This window comes from Mus pahari, chromosome 7 (assembly GCF_900095145.1).
Source record: "Mus pahari chromosome 7, PAHARI_EIJ_v1.1, whole genome shotgun sequence".
Taxonomy (NCBI): domain Eukaryota; kingdom Metazoa; phylum Chordata; class Mammalia; order Rodentia; family Muridae; genus Mus; species Mus pahari.
Window position 1 is genome coordinate 51,927,928 of NC_034596.1, and position 18,459 is coordinate 51,946,386.

Sequence of the window (18,459 nt, forward strand, 5' to 3'; positions counted from 1 at the left end):
AAAAAAAAAAAAAAAAAAAAAAAAAAGATTATTGTTAATGCTAGATTCAAGGGAGCATCACACTGTCACTTCAACATCTACATTACAAGTACATTTTTGCCATTGTGAGCAAAAAGAAAATGCAAAATGAGAAGAACTATTTAATATAAATTCTTATGCTAACATAAATTATATCTGATTTATGACTATACTCTTCAAAAAGCCTCTTTAGGTTAGAGATATATTACTGTCTAGAAGCCAAATCCAGCCTTCTTTTGTATTTAATTTTACTGGCACACAATTTCATCTTCACTTCTATATATTCTCTGCTTTCTCAATTCATTTGTACAGGGGAGACATTGTGACCAGAACAGTCTAAAATATTTGTTATCTGATTCTTCAAACACGAAATATATGATGGCCTTTCCTCTTTACCGCTGTTTTGTAAGAGTCTGAGTACAAGGTAAAAATCTTTCCTAAACACATATTCCAGTCTATTAATTCTAGTAAACAAGCTAAGAAACAAAATATATAAGAAGATGTTAATTTGTCAGGGATCAGGAAAACTAAAAGCCTAGTGGGTTTAAGAATTAAGGAACATCACACACAATTCAGATGAACACAGAGTTCTTTACTTAAGGACTGAAACTTTACAGTCAGATGCAAAATGTGGTAAACTCCAGAACAATCCAATAGCAGAGATCTAAAGCACTGCCCCCACCACCACCAAAAAAGATTAGACATGCTAAAAATCAGAATTCCTAACTTAAAATAGTCCGTGATGTGCAACGGATGAAAAGTAGAGCTTATAAATTTTAAACGGTGGCCACTACTGGAAGGCCAGAAAATTACTAATACTTTTCTTTTCTAGGAGGGTCATAAGTGCAGATTAGATCATGGGCATGACAGGATAAATATGCCTTGTATTATGAAGATACCAGCAAGATGAAAAATGTATCTTTATACTCATTTATAATCAACCAGGAAGTTTTTATAAACAAAATAAATAAACAATCATGGGGTCCAGTTTGTAAAAGCCACTCTAATGAAATTTTCTTTTGCATTTTGTTCAGTGCTGCCTTTGACAGAGATAACGTGCTTACAACCTGCGGGTGGTACAAGGTGCAGTGGTGATGCTGGGGATTAAGAGTAGCAAAGGTAAAGCAAGCACTGGGTGCACTCTTGGGTGGGATTCAAACGCATACTTCAGAGTTGGCTTTAATACACTTCCCTTGCTTTATGTCGGGTCTTTACATCTCCTACCTAGAATCTTTTCCTGCCCCACCACATGGCCCACGACCCTCGTCCTTCAGAATCCGCTTTAGATACCCTCCTATTGGAGGGCTCCCCCGGTTCCCAGCAAACTGTTATCAGGTTCCTCTGCCATGTTGCCATCATGCTGGCCTCCTAAGATAGATGGGACTTATACTATCATGCTGCAGACACTTCTCCACTTCTCACTAAGGAGACAAATTATCTCAGCGTTTTCAAAGTCTCTCCAAAGGAAAAAAAATGTCAAGAGTAAACACATGTACTCTCAATGGATGGACCACATTCTTTTTCTTTTTCTTCTTCTTCTTTTTTTTTTTTTTTTTTGCTTTTCAAGGCAGAGATTCTTTGTGTAACAGAGCTTGGCTGTTCTGGACTTGGTCTGTAGACCAGGCTGTCTTCAACTCTGAGAAGCGCCACCTCTGCTTCTGGTGCTTTAGTCCTACTAAAGGCATGTGCCATCACGCCTGACTCCCCACATTCATTTTTTATGTGCACTTAGAAAGAGGAAATGTCCAAACCTAGCTTTATCACTTTTCTTTTGGTAAGTTACATAATCTCTCTGAACCTGGTTCCCTCTTCTATAAAATGGGGCTATGTTTCATAAACAGTTTATATAAAAGAAACTAAATGAGCTAATTCTAAACAAATGCCTATAGGATATGTGCACTCAATTTTTTAATCGATTTTTTTGTTTGTTTGTTTTTTGTTTTTTTTTTTTTTTCGAGACAGGGTTTCTCTGTGTAGCCCTGGCTGTCCTGGAACTCACTCAGTAGACCAGGCTGGCCTCAAACTCAGAAATCCTCCTGCCTCTGCCTCCCAAGTGCACCACCGCCGCAGCATTGTTCAGGATCGTATGTGCAAAGAAGGATCCTAAGACAGTGCTTCTCACCCTTCCTAATGCTGTGACCCTTGAATGCAGGTCCTCATGCTGGGGTGACCCCAACAATAAATTTATTTTCCCTGTTACCTCATAACTGTAATTGTGCTACTGTTATGAATCCTAATATATATATCTGTGTTTTCTAATGGTCTTCAGCTACCCTTGTGAAAGAGTCATTTGATCCCCAAAGGTCATGACCCACAGGTTGAAAGCCATTGTCCTAAGAGGATCACCAGGACAGTAAAGAAACAATGTCAGAGGAATACAAGAGAAAGTGGGCATTGGGAAGCAGAGTAGGAATTAATTAGCTTAAGTATCTGAGGAATTCCTTCCTGGCAACCCCTTGAGGGCAAGCACAAGAACAACAGAAAGTTTTAAAAGACACAGAGCTCAAGTCACTATAGACAGGACAAGGGCAAGCAACAAAGCCAGCCCACAGGATATTTAGGAGGAACTTTTCCAAGTGTGTGGAGCGTGTGTGCTCTGAGTGTTGGGAGTGTAAGCACACGAGTGTGGGCCACGTGGAGCACGTGTGGAGGTCAGTTCCTTCCTTCTGCTGTGGGTTCCAGGACCTAAGCAAACTCAGAACCTCTGATTTGCACTGCAAGGGCTGAGGTATCTTGCTGGCCCAACTTTCACTGTATTTTGATTAATAACATCAGATTAGAACACCCTAAAACCCAGTTTATTGGCAAAGAAAGCTAAAGGTGTACAGATGTCTTTGAATTTTGACTTCATTTTAAAAATATCTATGTGTTTGTTTTGCCTGCCATGTATGCCTAGGCACCACATATGTGCCTGGTGCCCACGGAGGCCAGAAGAGGGCATTGGACTGTCTGAAATCCCATGAATCTAGAGTGGCTATTGACGGTTTTCATCAATGTAACCAAGACGACACTGAGACCTCACAGCTCTCTCGTCCTGAAGCACCTCAAGAAACCCTCTTAAGATGAGAGACATCATCCTTTCGAGTCCCACACATGTATCAGAGTTCATTTCTTTCTTTACTTTTTCAAGATCAGTGTGGCCTCCAATTGGATCCAGAGGATGCCAGCAAAACATAAAAACATAACTGAGAAACCACACAACAGTGACAGGCAGACAGAATGGGCTGTTGTTTCAATCCATTAACTTTGGGGTAGACCATTACATTACAACTACTGATATACATCTTTTTTTGTTGTTGTTGTTTTTGTTTTTGTTTTTCAAGACAGGGTTTCTCTGTGTAGTCCTGGCTGTCCTGGAACTCACTTTGTAGACCAGGCTGGCCTCGAACTCAGAAATCCGCCTGCCTCTGCCTCTGCTGGGATTAAAGGCTTGCCCCACCACACCCGGCTACTGATATACATCTTTGACTGAAAAAAGCTAAGTGTTAACAAAAAAACAGTATAGCCTGCTAAATATAAGAAAGATAAAGCTGAAAATTGGGCTTGTGGAGGCAGGAAGATCTCTGTTCAAGGCCAGCCTGGTTCAAAGAAACCCTGGAGGGAGAGAGCAAGAGAGCAAGAGAGTGAGAGAGAGAAGAAAAGAGTAAAGAAAGAAAGTTGAAAAATGCATTTAGGAATCTCTGCTCTACACTAGGGGAAAAAAAGACTGTGGGCTAAATGATCAGGGACATGTGGCCGACTTATTCTCGAAAAGGAGCTAAATACACCCAACTTGAAGACACTAGTTTGAAAGATTCTCCACATTCCCTTGAAGAGTGCATGCTCACCACATAGCTTTTGACAACAACTCGATCTTGTGTATCCTGCCATCAGTGTGGAAACTGGCTGGTATGAAAAGCATTTTACCCCACGACAAATTGATGGCACCAGGTGTGGTGGCACATGCCTGCAATCCCAGCACTCAAGTGCAAGAGGGTCTCAAGTTCCTGGCCAGCTTGGGCTACACACAACACCTCGTCATTCATAAATAAACGGCATTCTGATTTGTCCACTTCCCACCTAGAGCCTAATCTCTGAGGGGCGCAGTAAGGTCAGTGCTGAGCTGACTGAGAGACCTAGGGAGCTAACCTGAATAGCTTGTAATTCTAGTTTCTTTGTGCATATTTCTATAAACTTGGGCAACAGGAAGAATTCTTCATAGAAGCCAAATGTGATAGTACACATCAAGAAGCACAGAACATGGAAGGTCTTAGAAAGATGAATCCCAGTGCTAGTGCCATCAAGTGCTAAATATGTGATTACAATTGCAATCCAGGGGCTTAATCAAGAGAGCCTGTAACCCTTCCTCATTCATGAAAAGGGCTCAGTTCACAAGAACTACAGACAACCAAACACAATGTACTAGAAGCTAGTCAAATCTTTTCCTGGGGAACTTTTCACTGTAAACTTCACTTGTTCTGGGTTGAAACAAGCTGGATTGCCTACTAGTGTGAGGTGGAAGAGAGTATTAAACTTTACATGGCGTCAAAGATGCGAAATTTCAATTCCAAGTAGAAAAAAAAAAAGTCAAAAATATTAAACTACTGAATAATAAAAAAAATCAATAAGACATTATATTTAAGATAAATAAGTTTTAGTATTAAGAGCCAACTGTCTTTTTTTTTTTTAAAACAATTTGCAACCAAAAATAAAAATTTTGGGCCAGGCCCGGCATGGTGGCGCACGCCTTTAATCCCAGCACTTGGGAGGCAGAGGCAAGCGGATATCTGAGTTTGAGGCCAGCCTAGTCTACAAAGTGAGTTCCAGGACAGCCAGGGCTATACAGAGAAACCCTGTCTCGAAAAAAAAAAAAATTGGGGCCAGTCAAAATTATAGTATAAATCTTTACCTGCCTTGAAACTAAATTATGCTCTTTAATACATACATTTGCCTATACTTAATGTGTTGTTTGTAGTAGGCTTTCAGAGAGCAGGGCAAACAGGTTAGCAATTAATCCAGAAACATGCAGTCCAAACTATTTAAACAGGGGAACTTAATACTGTATAATCACTGGCAATCCATCCTGGCCATAGTCTCTCTCTTAGAGAGCATAGGGTCTTAAATGAGCTGTAATAGGATCAAGCACACCCTTCAGGAGGAGGCCAGAACCAGTGTGGCCAGAGGAGGCGTCAATGACAGAGACAGAATATTACCTAGCAATGAAAAAGTTTCTGACAGATTAACCAGGAGGTTGGAGGTTTCTTGGGAAGTGAGCAAGGCTGGAAGCTGAAGGCTGAGGCAGAAATTTACATTCAAGAAATAAAAAGAAAGCTGAAGTAACTGGGTGAACATAGATAACTACTCAGACAAATACAAGATTTTAATATAAAAGGTAATCTTAAAATTAACATGAACCAATCTAAGATGTAAGTAAAAATGGCTTTCCTTTTGTTTCTACACCATCCATCCTAAATGCAGTTTTGGAAAGATAACTTTTTACCAATTAAAGGAATGGGAAGATAATTCAAAGTAAATTAACATAGCTAAATGACAGTCTTGTATTTTATAGCCAATTCAAAAATCATAAAGATTAACTATCTAAGGACAGAATAATGTGATTTTGTTTAAAGCAAATCATCAAATATGTTACCAAATTAATCATCTCTCTTAAACTGCTTGTAACTTCTAAAACCTCAAATTCTTTAGCACTGGGGAGAAAATACAGAGGTGATTGTTTTAAGCCATCTTTAAATGCTTTAATATCCTATAAGACTACAAAACATACAATTTTCTACTTTTCATGTTGGGATGCAAAAAAAAAATCTTTATTTCAGCATTTCAGACTTCTCTGTGATTAGAATAATTCATCCCAGGAACCAAAGTACACTAAAGGTTTTTAATTCACAGGAAATAAAAGTCAAGTCTACCTTGCCCCCTACAGTGATGGCAGCCTCTTTTTGAAGTTTGGATTGGAGGCACTGTTTGTGTTTTGACCTGGGGTCTTCACTTTGTAACCCAGACTGACCCAAAATTCACTCTGTGGCCCCCGGGCTGGCCTTGAACTTGCAGACCCTCTGGTTCAACCTCCTGAGTACCAATGCCAGGAGAGCCTTTTCAAAAGACTGCTTATATAAAACCAAGGAAGAGTTTTGGATGGGAGCCTGTTAACTATTTTCTTGGTACTCTTAAATTAAAAAATAATCAGAAATGTTCCTAAGGATTTTAGCTTAAACATTAGATGAAGACATCATCCTCGCACAGTTACCCAACTCAAATTCACCTAAGAAGTTACAAGAGTGCACTCAGTAATAAAACAAGTCCGTACAGGAGCCCAGTGAGATGTGCACTCCTACTTAAGGGTACTGTTTGGTGAAAAGTACTATCTTCTCTAGATACAACATGTTTACCTGTAACCCCTTCTAGGGAGCTGAAGATGGGGTAGCGGGTGGAGGGTCTTACTTGGAACTGACTTTTCTAATCTCACTACTCCTTTCTCAGCGAGTTCGTCTAAAGACCTCCCTGGATCAAGCCTTTCTCCCAGGCCCTCATACTCAGAAATCCTCCTTCACACAACCTATTTGGTTGCTATTAACTTACGGTTTCTAAGCCACAAAGAGAGTCTGAGTGGAGGAGGAGGAGGTGTGTGTGTGTGTGTGTGTGTGTGTGTGTGTGTGTGTGTGTGTGTGTGTGTGTGTGTGTACCAGGTTGTTCCCGTGACTGGGTTAAACATGGGTCGCTGAAACATACCCACTGTTTCGTGTCACTGAGTTACGCACGGAAACTCTCGGATACACCAAGCAATGAACTAAAAAACTGGGAGTTGAAGCTACATCTGCAGCAGCTTCGGGTTCTTATCAAAACAAAAGCAGTGGCACATGTCAGGCGGCCCACATGCGCCAGAGGAGGGAGTGAGTGTTGGGGCGGGGTTGGGGGGTTGGAGGCGACAAAACTGAAGCTGGAGTTGAACTTGTCTAACCCCCCCTCTCCCAACTCCCACCGCCTAGCTCTTGGTTGCTCGAAAGGAAAACCAGGGGCGTCTGGAACCCCGCTATATCTCTCACTCCTTTCCCCACGCTCGGCCCGACTCGACTTCTCCCTCGCAGGTCTCCTGGGGGCGGAGACGCCGAGTTCCCCGGGGACCGGAGTTAGTCACCAAGAAGAGGCGGTGACAGAGCGTGGCTCTCGTCGCACACTCCCAGGCCTAGGCGGCGCGGGACGCGAGGCCGCCGCTCGGGACACCCGTGCCCCCCAACGCTCCCCGGCCCCGTCCTCCCGGCCGGGGAAGTGACCCCTTGCCCGCTCCGCGGAGCGAGCCTCCACTCCCGCCCCTGTCGCCACCTCAGCCCCGGCAGCCTCCCAGTACCAAACGTCAGAAGCCACGCGCGACCGCGAAAACCCCAGTCCGGGGCCAGCCTGCTTCCTGCCTTCGGGCTCGGAGAATCCCTCTCCGGGCTGCCGGACCGCGGCGGCGCGCGGGCTGACCCGGCGGGGATCCCGGAACCGGCGGCCGAGCGCGTGCGGCCGCGGCGGGGAGGGGCGAGGCGGGGAGTTTCCGCCCGCCCGCCCGCCGGGGCGAGCGCGGCGACTCCGAGCGGTCGCCGGCCTCCGCGGGCCCCGCCGCCAGCCGCCCCACGCGGTCACGGCGCGCGGGGGATGGGCGGCCGGGCCACCCGTCACGAGCCCCGGGAGAGAAAGAGGAGACAGACAAAAGGGCGCGGGGGCGGCTGTCCCCGCTGCCCCGGCGCCCGCGCCGCGGCCGGCCTTACTCGTAGTGGCGGAAGATCTCGTTGGTGACTTTACAGTAGAAAACTTCCTCGTCCGGCCGCAGGTCCCCCGGCGGCTTCTGCCTCACGAACGGCTTTCGGTGAAGCAGCGGCATCTCCCGGCTGCGCGCGTCCGCCCGCGTCCCTAGCAAATTGGAGGGAAAGGAAAAAGCCGGTAAGGTCGGGGAGCGCCCGGGCGGCTCGGCTGCCTTTTGTGTGACAGACGAGTCCGGTCCTCCCCGCCGCCGGGGTGCCGAGTCTGTCGGGCGGCCGCGGCCCCGGCGCGTCCCGCGGGCGCCTCACAATGGGGAGGACGCCCGGCGGCGGGCGGTGCGGCGGGCTCCCTACCCCCGGCGCCGCTCCGGGCCGCCGCCGCCGCCGCCGCCGCACCGCCGGTCCCGGGACTCGCAACGTGCTCGACGCATCCCCCGGGGCTAGGCGGCCACGGAGCCCGGGCGCCGCCGCGCTTTGTTCCCGGTTCCCCGGGACGCCGGCTGGCGAGCCCCCTCACCTGCGAGCACTTGCCCGCCGCCGCACCTTCCCACGAGGAACGCCGCGAGGGCCCGGCCCGCCCCGCCCCGGAGTCTCTCCCGGCCGCCGCCGCTCCCGCTGCCACCGCCGGGCTCCGCGCGGGGATCGCGTCCCGCCGGCTCTTCCCCGCCTCTCCGCGCTCCCGGGAAGTTTCTGAGCTACTTTCGGCTCTGAAGGAGGAAGAGCAGTGGGGAGGAGCTTTTCGCTTCTCGCTTCTACCTTTTTATTGGCTACTGGATGACTTTTACAGCCTGTCACTGATACAGGAAGAGAGGGCGAAGAGCCTGGGAGAGCTACATTATTAATTAATGGAGCAACCCCTCGTGAAGAATCAGAAGCATCCTCCATGTTTGAGATTATCGGCCAGAAGATCTGGGGAAAGCGCTAGTGTTCCTTAAACACATGGCTGACAAAGTAAAGCCTTCATCTTTTCCAATGGGCCCCCAGCGCTCAGCTATTGAGCTGAAAAGGGGATTCCGGCTCCGATTTAAATTGCGTTTTGAAGAAGAGAAGCATAAGAAACGAAATCGCTAAAACCCTCAAAGTATTTTGCATGCGTAAACATCCATCTTGAAAGAAAGTACTTTTCTTGACACCAGTCCTTCTTGATACTTAAAACAATTCAAAGAGTTTGATAGCTCAGGAAAAGACATAAGTTTGAAATGTCAACACACTTACATGATCCCCCACATATTTAAAACTAAACACAGAATTTTTTAAAAGTATAAGTAACTTATAATCTATAAGTAACTTAAGGTCAATGTTCAGTTCAATTAGAATCTTAACGATGTTAAATTTACTACCGAAATGTCTCATAAAACAATTTTCCCATATCAGTAATTTTCATAAATGAAACCAAATTTAATTCTTATAAGACTTGGGACTTTTGAATTGAAAAGGATATTCTAAATTAGAGGTCATTCAGAATGTGCACCAACTTTTCATAATTTTTGCCATCACTCTATTTGCTTATTTGCAAATTAACATGTAAGAACGAGTCTAAAAGTATAACTGAAGAATAGTCATCCAGTAAAATGTTACTTTTTTTCCTAATTACTAATACTGTGAAATGATTTTAAAAACTGAGATCTTCCATAACTATTTGTATGTGGGAGGTGTTTAAGACTATTTACCAGTTATGAACTTCTCAAACTACTTTTAGATGATTATAGCTAGAAAAACAAAACTTGGTGAAAGTCTGTTCTATAACACTTAAAAACAGTTAACAGTGTGTGTGCATACACATTTCTGCAGGAGCATAGTCCCAGAAGCTTAGAAGTCTCCCAGTGGCAAGTATATACATAAGCCTGTATGCTTTTCAGAGAACACAGTACACAATTAAAGGCTTGGTGTTTTAAAATTTGGCCTCCAAATAATATACAGAATAATAGTAAGAATTCTCTGGGACATAGTTATTAATAGCACCTACAACAGTCACCTAAACAAGGAGCAAGAAGAAATTTTATAAGGTGAGTGGTGTGTGTGTGTATGTGCATGCGTGCGTGTGAGTGAGTATAGGAGGGAGAGAGAGAGAGAGAGAGAGAGAGAGAGAGAGAGAGAGAGATGCAGGTGAACCCAGGGGCCTAAGCATGCTAAGCCCCTAGCCTGTGGTCTGTATTAGCACAGTATACATATAATCCAAAAGTTAAAATAAGTGGTAATCTAGAAACGGATTAAACTCTATGAATACTTCTAGTTTTCAACTTACTATTTGCCACGTTTTAAAATTTGTTAAAATTATCGAAAAGCAGTAAGATAGGCATGCAAATGGTTCTGTGGATTAAGACACTTGTCACCAAACCTGACTACCTAGGTTCCATTTCCAGAACCCACATAATGGAAAGAGAGAACCCACTCCCATAGATTGTCCTTTGATCTCCTCTTTTGTGTCCCCCACTCCAATAAGTAAATATTATTTTAAATTTTTCTTTAAAAATTTAAAAGCAAGTGTTTATTTTCTTATTATGAATACAAATATTGACTATTTAGATTATTTTATCATGCTACCAAAATTAATATTTTATTCTTTTGCCTATCAAATAAATACTATCAAAATCAATTTTTCTGCTCTCATACTCAATTTTCAGTACACTTATTTTCTGGGTTACATGTATAGTTTATTTGATTTGTGACGGTTAGAAGATGTTATGTTGTAAGCTTAGAAAACTAAAAGTGTCATGTGCAAAAGTTTGTTTTCTTGGGGTCATTAGAATAAGAATGGTCCCCATAGGCTAAGATATTTGAGTGCTTAGTCACCAAGGAGTGAAATTCTTTGAAAAGATTAGAAAGATTAGGAGGTGTGGCCTTGTTGGAGGAAGTGTGTCACTGGAGGTGGGCTTTAAGGTTTGAAAAGCCCAGGAAAGGTCCAGGCTCTCTCTCTTCCTCTGGCTGTGGATCAGGACGTGTCTTTCTTCTCTATTCAGGCCTCAGAGGTCTAGAGTCACTGTTCTCATATCAGACCGAGGGCCTCCCATGTGAAGAACTACGAAGAGCATAGGTGTGTTCTAGACCTCTGCTGCCCGGGAGAATCACCTGTGAGTGTTTGGAAAATACTGATGCAGATTGTTTTTAGGTTGGTTGGTTGATTGGTTGGTTTTTTGTTTTGTTTTGTTTTTTTAAGATTTATTTATTTATTATATGCAAGTGCACTGTAGCTGTCTTCAGACACTCTAGAAGAGGGAGTCAGATCTCATTACGGATGGTTGTGAGCCACCATGTGGTTGCTGGGATTTGAACTCAGGACCTTTGGAAGAGCAGTCAGGTGCTCTTACCCACTGAGCCATCTCACCAGCCCCTTGTTTTGTTTTTTTGAGACAGCGTTTCTGGTTGTCTTGGAACTTGCTCTGTAGAAACGTCTGGTCTCAAACTCACAGAGATCCGATTGCCTCTGCCTCCGGGATGCTGAACATAAAGCGGCGAGCTACCACCGCAGGCTGATTCATGTTGTCCAGCCTCTTCTCATTAGAACTAGGAAGAAGTTAGTAAATGTGGAAGAATTGTCTATGACCATCAGCAACACAATGATAGTTCATGTTTTCACAAATGCATATGCTGTAGACTTTAACCAAATCATACGGTTTTCATCCCAAGCTTAGCACAGTTTGTCTTTTGATCTTGCAGATGAAACCACTGAGGCTGGAGAAGTTATGTAGGTCAGACACCAGCATCTGAATCAGGAAGTGGAGATGCCACCATTCTGTTCAATGGTCCAAAAACGACACTCCCTACTCCTATTGTATACTTAAAATTTGCTCTTCAAGCCCTGCAGTGGTGGTGGTAGCCTATGCCTTTAATACCAGAGGCAGAAGTGGGCACATCTCTGTGAGTTTGAGGCCAGGTTGGCCTACAGCACTATTTCCAGGACAGGGAAACCCTGTCTTGAAAAACAAAAAAGCAAAACAAACAACAAAAAGGAAAACAACAAAGATTTGCTATTCAAGCTCAGATAGAAATTGAAACAAGGAACCTGATTCTATGTGCAAGACGATCTAGAATGTGTAATAATTAAGTATGGTTGTTAATGAGGCCTGCAAAATGGTTCACTGGGCAAATGGTTGCCAGACAAGACCATGATCAGAGTTGAATCCTGATAGTCCCTCTGACCTCATACACACCATGGCACACTTTCATCCATACATCATTAACACAGCAATAAGTAAATACATTTAAAGTAAAAAAATTACAAAGAATACTTATTCATCATGAAAGTGCTACGGGAAACCATAGAATTTGTTTAAAGGTACTTATGAATGAGGAAAGCCTAAATTATAACATGAAACGCAGAATTCACAATATTTGATTCCATAAAGAAAAATTTAAAAGTCTTGGATGATAGCAGCTACCACAAAGTTGAAATACAAAAATCAAATTGGGAAAAAATATTTGCAACTTGTGGACAAATTTCCCTAATAGATGAAAAATTCTTATAACCACAGTCACCAAGTAGAAATGCAACTGGCTTTTTAAACACTCTCAATCCCATTAATAAGAGAAATTCGGGCTAGGACTACACTGAGCAAGCAGTTTTCATCTTCTGTGTTAGCAAAGCTCACCACTCTGTTGATAAGTCTGTGGAAAAACAAATTTCTATAGAGGGGAAGATAGACAAAAAAATCTACATAAAATTACAAACATGCTAGAAATTCCATGTGTAGGAAGATATTCCACAGGCATCTCGATAATGAATATTTAATTTGGTAGTGTTGGAAATGCCAGATTAAAACAAATGGAAATGTCAACATTATATAAATTATGCTGTGTGTATACAGTGGCTAGTATTCAGGTATTAAAATATGAGGAAGTCAAAGAACAAAAGGTATGTGAATATTTTATGACTTGATATGCTCACATATTTGCTTGATATTAAAATAAATCTAAGGGCTACAGAGATGGCAACTGACGCTCTGAAGAGAACACAGGTTCAATACCCAGTGCCCATATAGTTTCTTATAATTAAAGCTATGGTTCCAAGGGATCTGGTGCCTCCTCCTGATCTTCATGGTCATTCACGTGACACATATACAAACATGCAGGCAAAAAACTCTGACACATAGCCAGGCATGGTGGCGCACGCCTTTTATCCCAGCACTCGGGAGGCAGAGGCAGGCGNATTTCTGAGTTCGAGGCCAGCCTGGTCTACAAAGTGAGTTCCAGGACAGTCAGGGCTACACAGAGAAACCCTGTCTCGAAAAACCAAAAAAAAAAAAAAAAACACCTCGGCCACACAAACACTAAGGCAGACACATCTGGAAGGATAAACATACTGGGCAGACAGAGCTGAGAAAGATGAATGCGCATTTCAAAGACACACTGAAGAGAGAAGAGGAAGATGAAGACAGGTAACTGACAGTAATATTTTACTTTACAATAGGAAATAAAAGTTAAATAAGTGTAGAACTATAAAAATAGAATTTCATAAAAAATTTAGATATTTTATATAAATAATAAGTTTATAAAAATTTAAATACCTGTGTTATGTGTTATTTGTGTTATCGCATATAGCCTTGCACAGTGCCCTGCACAGTACCCCTCTATGACAAGAGTTTGGCACACGTTTGTTGTTGGGATCAGTGGTTAGGTAGATGTACAAAACAAAAATTTGATTATATTATTTGATGTAGAGTCAGGTGAACAACTGCTTTCATCTTAATTTGGAGATAGAATGTAGATCATACATCTAGAATCTACCTAGATTATATATGCTGATTGTAGCTTATAGGATAAATTGTTACTATGTTCAGCCAAATCTATTGTTCTTTTAAGAAACCAGATATACAAGGAATAAATCAGTGGCTTTAAAATATGGATTACAGAGTTCCCTTTAATCAACAGCAAAACAGCATTTTACAGTTTCACTAGTATCTGACATGTCATTTAATGACTAATTTGTTACTAGAGTAGAAAATATTAGGATATATTTGTTCCTCTTTTATTTTCTCCTTTGTGTTCATGCTGTAGCCTACCAAGCAGGGATCATTGAAACTCTTACTACTTGGATTTTTAATTTAAAAAAAAAATATTCAGGACAGTGCCTGGAACGCAGCAAGTATACAGAGCCCACTGGGGGAGAAGACTGCCTCTATCATATCTCTGGAAGTACTTAAAGTTAGAATAGAATTTCTTACTATTTGGCTTCTATAGTTGGAATTGGATTGCCAAGAAATGCTATTTTGACATCAAGAACTGGCCATCTGGCTTTACAAAGAGTACACTCATGTGGCAACACATACACCCAGAGACTACATGGTAACAAAGGAGAGGCACAAAGCAGCTGAATTCAGAAGCTAGCCCTGAAGATGGTTTGTAAATTCTAACCTAAGAACTCCATATGAAGCACGCTAACCCCGCAAGCTCCTGGAAATGAAAACTCTTATTGTGTCTCCCTTTTCTGTTACTACCCTCTCTAGAGCCTGCAAGTCTTGCCACCACTGTGATTTCTGTTGTCTTAATGTTTGGATCAAGTGCCTCTCTTCCTTCCTAAGCATAGTTGAGATTCACTTTTCCAGCTCTACTTCTCTTCATAGGCTGAAAGTTTTACCTCAGTTGGCTGCTTTTCTACACCTTTGTAGCCTTTACACTCCACATGCCTGGCCTTTAGAATGTAGTTCACCTATTTGACCAAGTATCTTTCCCAAGTCAAGTACAAATATCAAACCTCCATATATATATATATTTTACTTAAAAAACAGATTTTGTACTTGTTTGTTTTACATATGAGCGTTTGCCTACATGTACGTGTGTATGTGTGCCGCTTGCAGACAATGCCTGTGGAAGCCAGAAGGGGGTGTCGGAGCCACTAGAGATGGGGTTACAGATGATTGCTAGTAAGGTATGAATGCTGGGAACCTAATATGGATCCTCTGAAAGAACAGCAGATGCTTTAGCCACTGAGCCATCTCTCTAGCTCCAAACTTTCCAAGATTAAACATTTTGCCTGTTTCAAACTGCCCCCTTAAAATAAGAACCTCATACTTAGTTCTAGTGTGGTAGGCAGAGTAAAACTTCCAGAGGTGCCCATGCCTGTATGTTAGTTTATACAAGACACTCACAAATGTAATTAAGGTTAAGGGCCTTGAGGTGGGCCGATTGCCTTGTGCTCCCTAGTTGTGTCTAACCCAACTACAGAAGTTCTTAAAAGTAGACACTTCCCAACTATGCTTATTGCTATTATTATTATTTTTGGATGTACTCCTGGGGGGGGGGGGAGCCAGAGCCTACCACATGTAGGTAAGATTTCACTGCTGAGCCATAGCCCCAGTCCCTGACTGAGGGTGATTGCACAAAAGTCAGAGACATGTGGCACTGCTGGTTTTGGATGAAGAAACTGGGTCAAAAGCCAAGGAATGTGGTTATCTCTAGTCAAGGTTTCCACAGCTGGGCTACATCCCCCAACCCTTGTGGTTGTCTCTAGAAGCTAGAAGGGGCAAGATTATCCCTCTAAAAAGGTCCAAAAGGTGTGTACAGCCCCTCTATACCTTTATTTTAACCTGCTGAGACCTAGTTTGGGCTCCCGACTTAACTAAATTTATGGTAGTTATATAAATTTACACTGGCAATATAGCATTAAAAGATCCAGTTTAGAGTCTGAAAGTATTTGCAATCCTTTCAGATGCTTAATGCTGATTTCTCTTGCCATTCATGCTTTGTATACAGCTATGCAAACAGCTTCCAGCTATTTGGTATTTCATTATCGCCCAGCTCAAGAGATCAGAGGTGGGACTTCCCCCCCACCCCACCCCCCACCCCCGCTTGTGCCGTCACACCCATACTCAAACTTTAGATTCGGAAACTTTTTGGTTTATAGTTGTTCAGCCTGTACAATCATACACGTGCAAGTTGGCATGCATTACAGTCAGAGAATGATTATAAAGGCATAAAACCATTTTCCTGATGAGATTCCATCTCCTCAGACCCCTGTGGGGAATCTCACTCCCATCATAGATCCCATGAGGGATCTATGCCCCAGGCTCTGAACTAGTGCGGGTCTGTTTTACAGGGACTAACTAAGCCTGTTGGTTTTTATTCTCCTTCTTCCTTCTCAACCCATACGAGATCTACGATCCTTCCCCATTCTCTGCATTTGTGGTATCTTTACCTACCCTCTGTACTTCCTTTTTTGCTGCTGAAACTGCCCTTGATTCTGACTCCTGACTGACAAATCCAATACACTCTGCCCGGGGAAGACGTCAGCCCACTCCTTAGCATGCTCTCTACCCGGGCCTCAGTGATCCACTCTTCTCCCTGAAAGATTCAGAATCTGCCTGGTATCCCCCTGTTCACTACGCCCTGGTGTTTGCAAGCTCCCTGCTATCTCTTCCCGTGTCTCTCCTCAGAGAAGCCCTTCCTAAATCCGCCTTCCCACCCCGATCCTGAGTACAATAGCTGTACCCATTCTCACTGAACATGAGCACATCCAGGGCGTTCTTATTTTTCTTGGGGACCCTGTTTCAGTTTCCTGAAGACTTATGATGAGTAACTCTCAAAAGACGAGTCTGGGGGTAGTGGGTACTGGATCTGGCAGAGCCTTCAAGGCAGGGAAACTACTGGGGATGAGGGGGTAGAAGCTTAATCACAAAATGAGCCTACTGCAGCCCTCCATTGTGGGCTCCTGCTCCTTGAAGCCTCCAGTTACCTGCTGTCAGCTGCACTCTGCAACTGACAGTATGTCCTGACTCTTTCCAGAACAAAGACTGCATGGCATTAATTATGATGTATCACCATAAATATGCATTGTTTATGTTAGTGTGCCTTCTCTATAAATTAAACTTCGTCCTCGTATGACTGTATAGGTGACTGTGTGAGTGACGCTAAGAGAAGAAGAAAAGCGGTGATTCCAAGATTTCGGGCCTGGGAGTCCAGAATAGCAAGTAACAGCATTGGCAGAAACGGGGTGATCAAGCATAGACTAGGATCAGGAGGGAGCTGAAATACCGCACTATGGACTGTGGTGACTCCTGCCTACAGTCCTAGCATCCTGAGGCAGGTGAATCCTGTGTATTCAAAGCCAGGCTGGGCTACAGAGTGACTCGTGTCTCAAAAACTTTATTAACAACAACAACAATAATAATAAATAGATTATTAAATTGTTCCCAGAAATAGGAAATAAGGGTGTCCTGAAGTTGATAGGTTTACATGATACCTGCCCACTAGTCAAATCTGTTGCTACTCTCTCCTTTCTTCAGGTAACCACACACACAGCCAAGCGCCCACCTCCTCATGGTGTTCAGCAGAGCTATGAGGTACCTTTGTGATCATTTCTAGATATTACCAAAAAGCCGCTGTCTAGTCTGGGTTCTTTGCCAACCCTCTGCTTGTCTTCGAAGGCATCCCACACTGGCTATGTTGAGTGTGCCCCTCAGCAGGTTTTCTAGAAAATCTCTTTCCCACTCTCCTGAAGGCTCTGTCTAGAGAGTTCCTCCACTTTCAGCTCTAACCTTTACTCTTAGCAATCACTTACCTCCTGCTTTATTTACAGAGCCCAGGCCATGTCGCATGACCTCTGTTTTCAATGCAAATTCCCCATTTTTCGTCCTTCCCAAGAATTTAATATGCACTGTCATAGTTAGCTTCAATGGTCACCCTGGTACATTGGGATTAGGGAAGCTGCTCAATTGCCCATAGGTCAGTCCTCCATTGGAATGACCTGTGGACATGTGTGTAGAGCATTTTCTTGATTGCAAATTGATGTAAGAGGGCTCAGCCCACTGTGGGTAGTGCCACCCGGGCAGGAGGCCCTGGGCTGTGTAAGGAAAGGAACTGACTGAAGGGAGCTTCTCGCCGTGGCATTTGTCACAGCAACTGACAACAAGCTAGAAAACACGCACCTCTGACGTGTTTTGTTCACCTTAGATCCTTCCTTACTCCTGGATGTCTCTTTCTCTAACACCTCTCCCCTTCTTAGTGTTTTCCTTTGGTCTATTAATATATCCGAGCCTCCCTTAACCATCACACATTTAAACTTCACTTTGATTCCCTTAAAGGAACTTCATCTTATAAGGATCAGGCCAGCCTCAAACTCAGAGATGTTGCCTGCCTCTGCCTCCAGAGCGAGTACCAGGATTAAAAGCACTTGCTATCACCGCCCAGTTTACAATAATTTCTTAATTAAAATGCAAAAGGACCTGGGATGTGATTCATCACAGACACATGCCTGACATACTGAGGGCCCCAAGTTTCAATTCCCAGAACTACAAAAAGTAAAAATAAAAAAGGTATAAAAATTAAATTAAAAACATCTCTTAGCACATTGCCAGTAAGAACAATGAAGTCATAGTGACTCAGATGAAAAGTATTTCAAACATCTTGTATTATTATTCTCAGTCTGTAGAAAATAGGTATAAAGGAAATAGGACTGTGGAATGTGGCTGGTCAAGCTAGAGTACCTGCCTAGGGTGCACGAAGCCCTGGGTGTGAGGCTCAGCAGTGCATACACTATGCTTGTTAACGCATCCCTACAATCCCAGCACTCAAGGGCAGTGGCAGGTAGATCTTTATGAGTTCAAGCCCAGCCTGATCTACAGAGTGATTCCAGGATAGCCAGAGATAAACAGAGAAAGCCTGTCTTGAAAAAACCAAGCCAAAAGAAGGAGGAGGAGGAGGAAGAAGAGGAAGAGGAGAAAGGAAAAGGAGGAGGAGAAGGAAGGAAGGAAGGAAGGAAGGAAGGAAGGAA

General features: G+C 43.3%; 1 protein-coding gene across 1 annotated transcript in view; it reads right to left on the reverse strand.

Annotated features, from left to right (window-relative positions):
* The window catches only part of Baz1a (bromodomain adjacent to zinc finger domain 1A), an 86,822-nt gene extending 78,382 nt beyond the window's left edge, over positions 1 to 8,440 (reverse strand). The window contains exons 1-2 of the mRNA XM_021202127.2: positions 8,272 to 8,440; positions 7,764 to 7,905 (exon numbers count right to left, since the gene is read on the reverse strand). Of these exons, the coding sequence (XP_021057786.1) occupies positions 7,764 to 7,876 (113 nt within the window). The 5' untranslated portion in view covers positions 7,877 to 7,905; positions 8,272 to 8,440. The remainder of the gene's footprint in view (positions 1 to 7,763; positions 7,906 to 8,271) is intronic.
* Between the last annotated feature and the right edge of the window lie 10,019 nt (positions 8,441 to 18,459).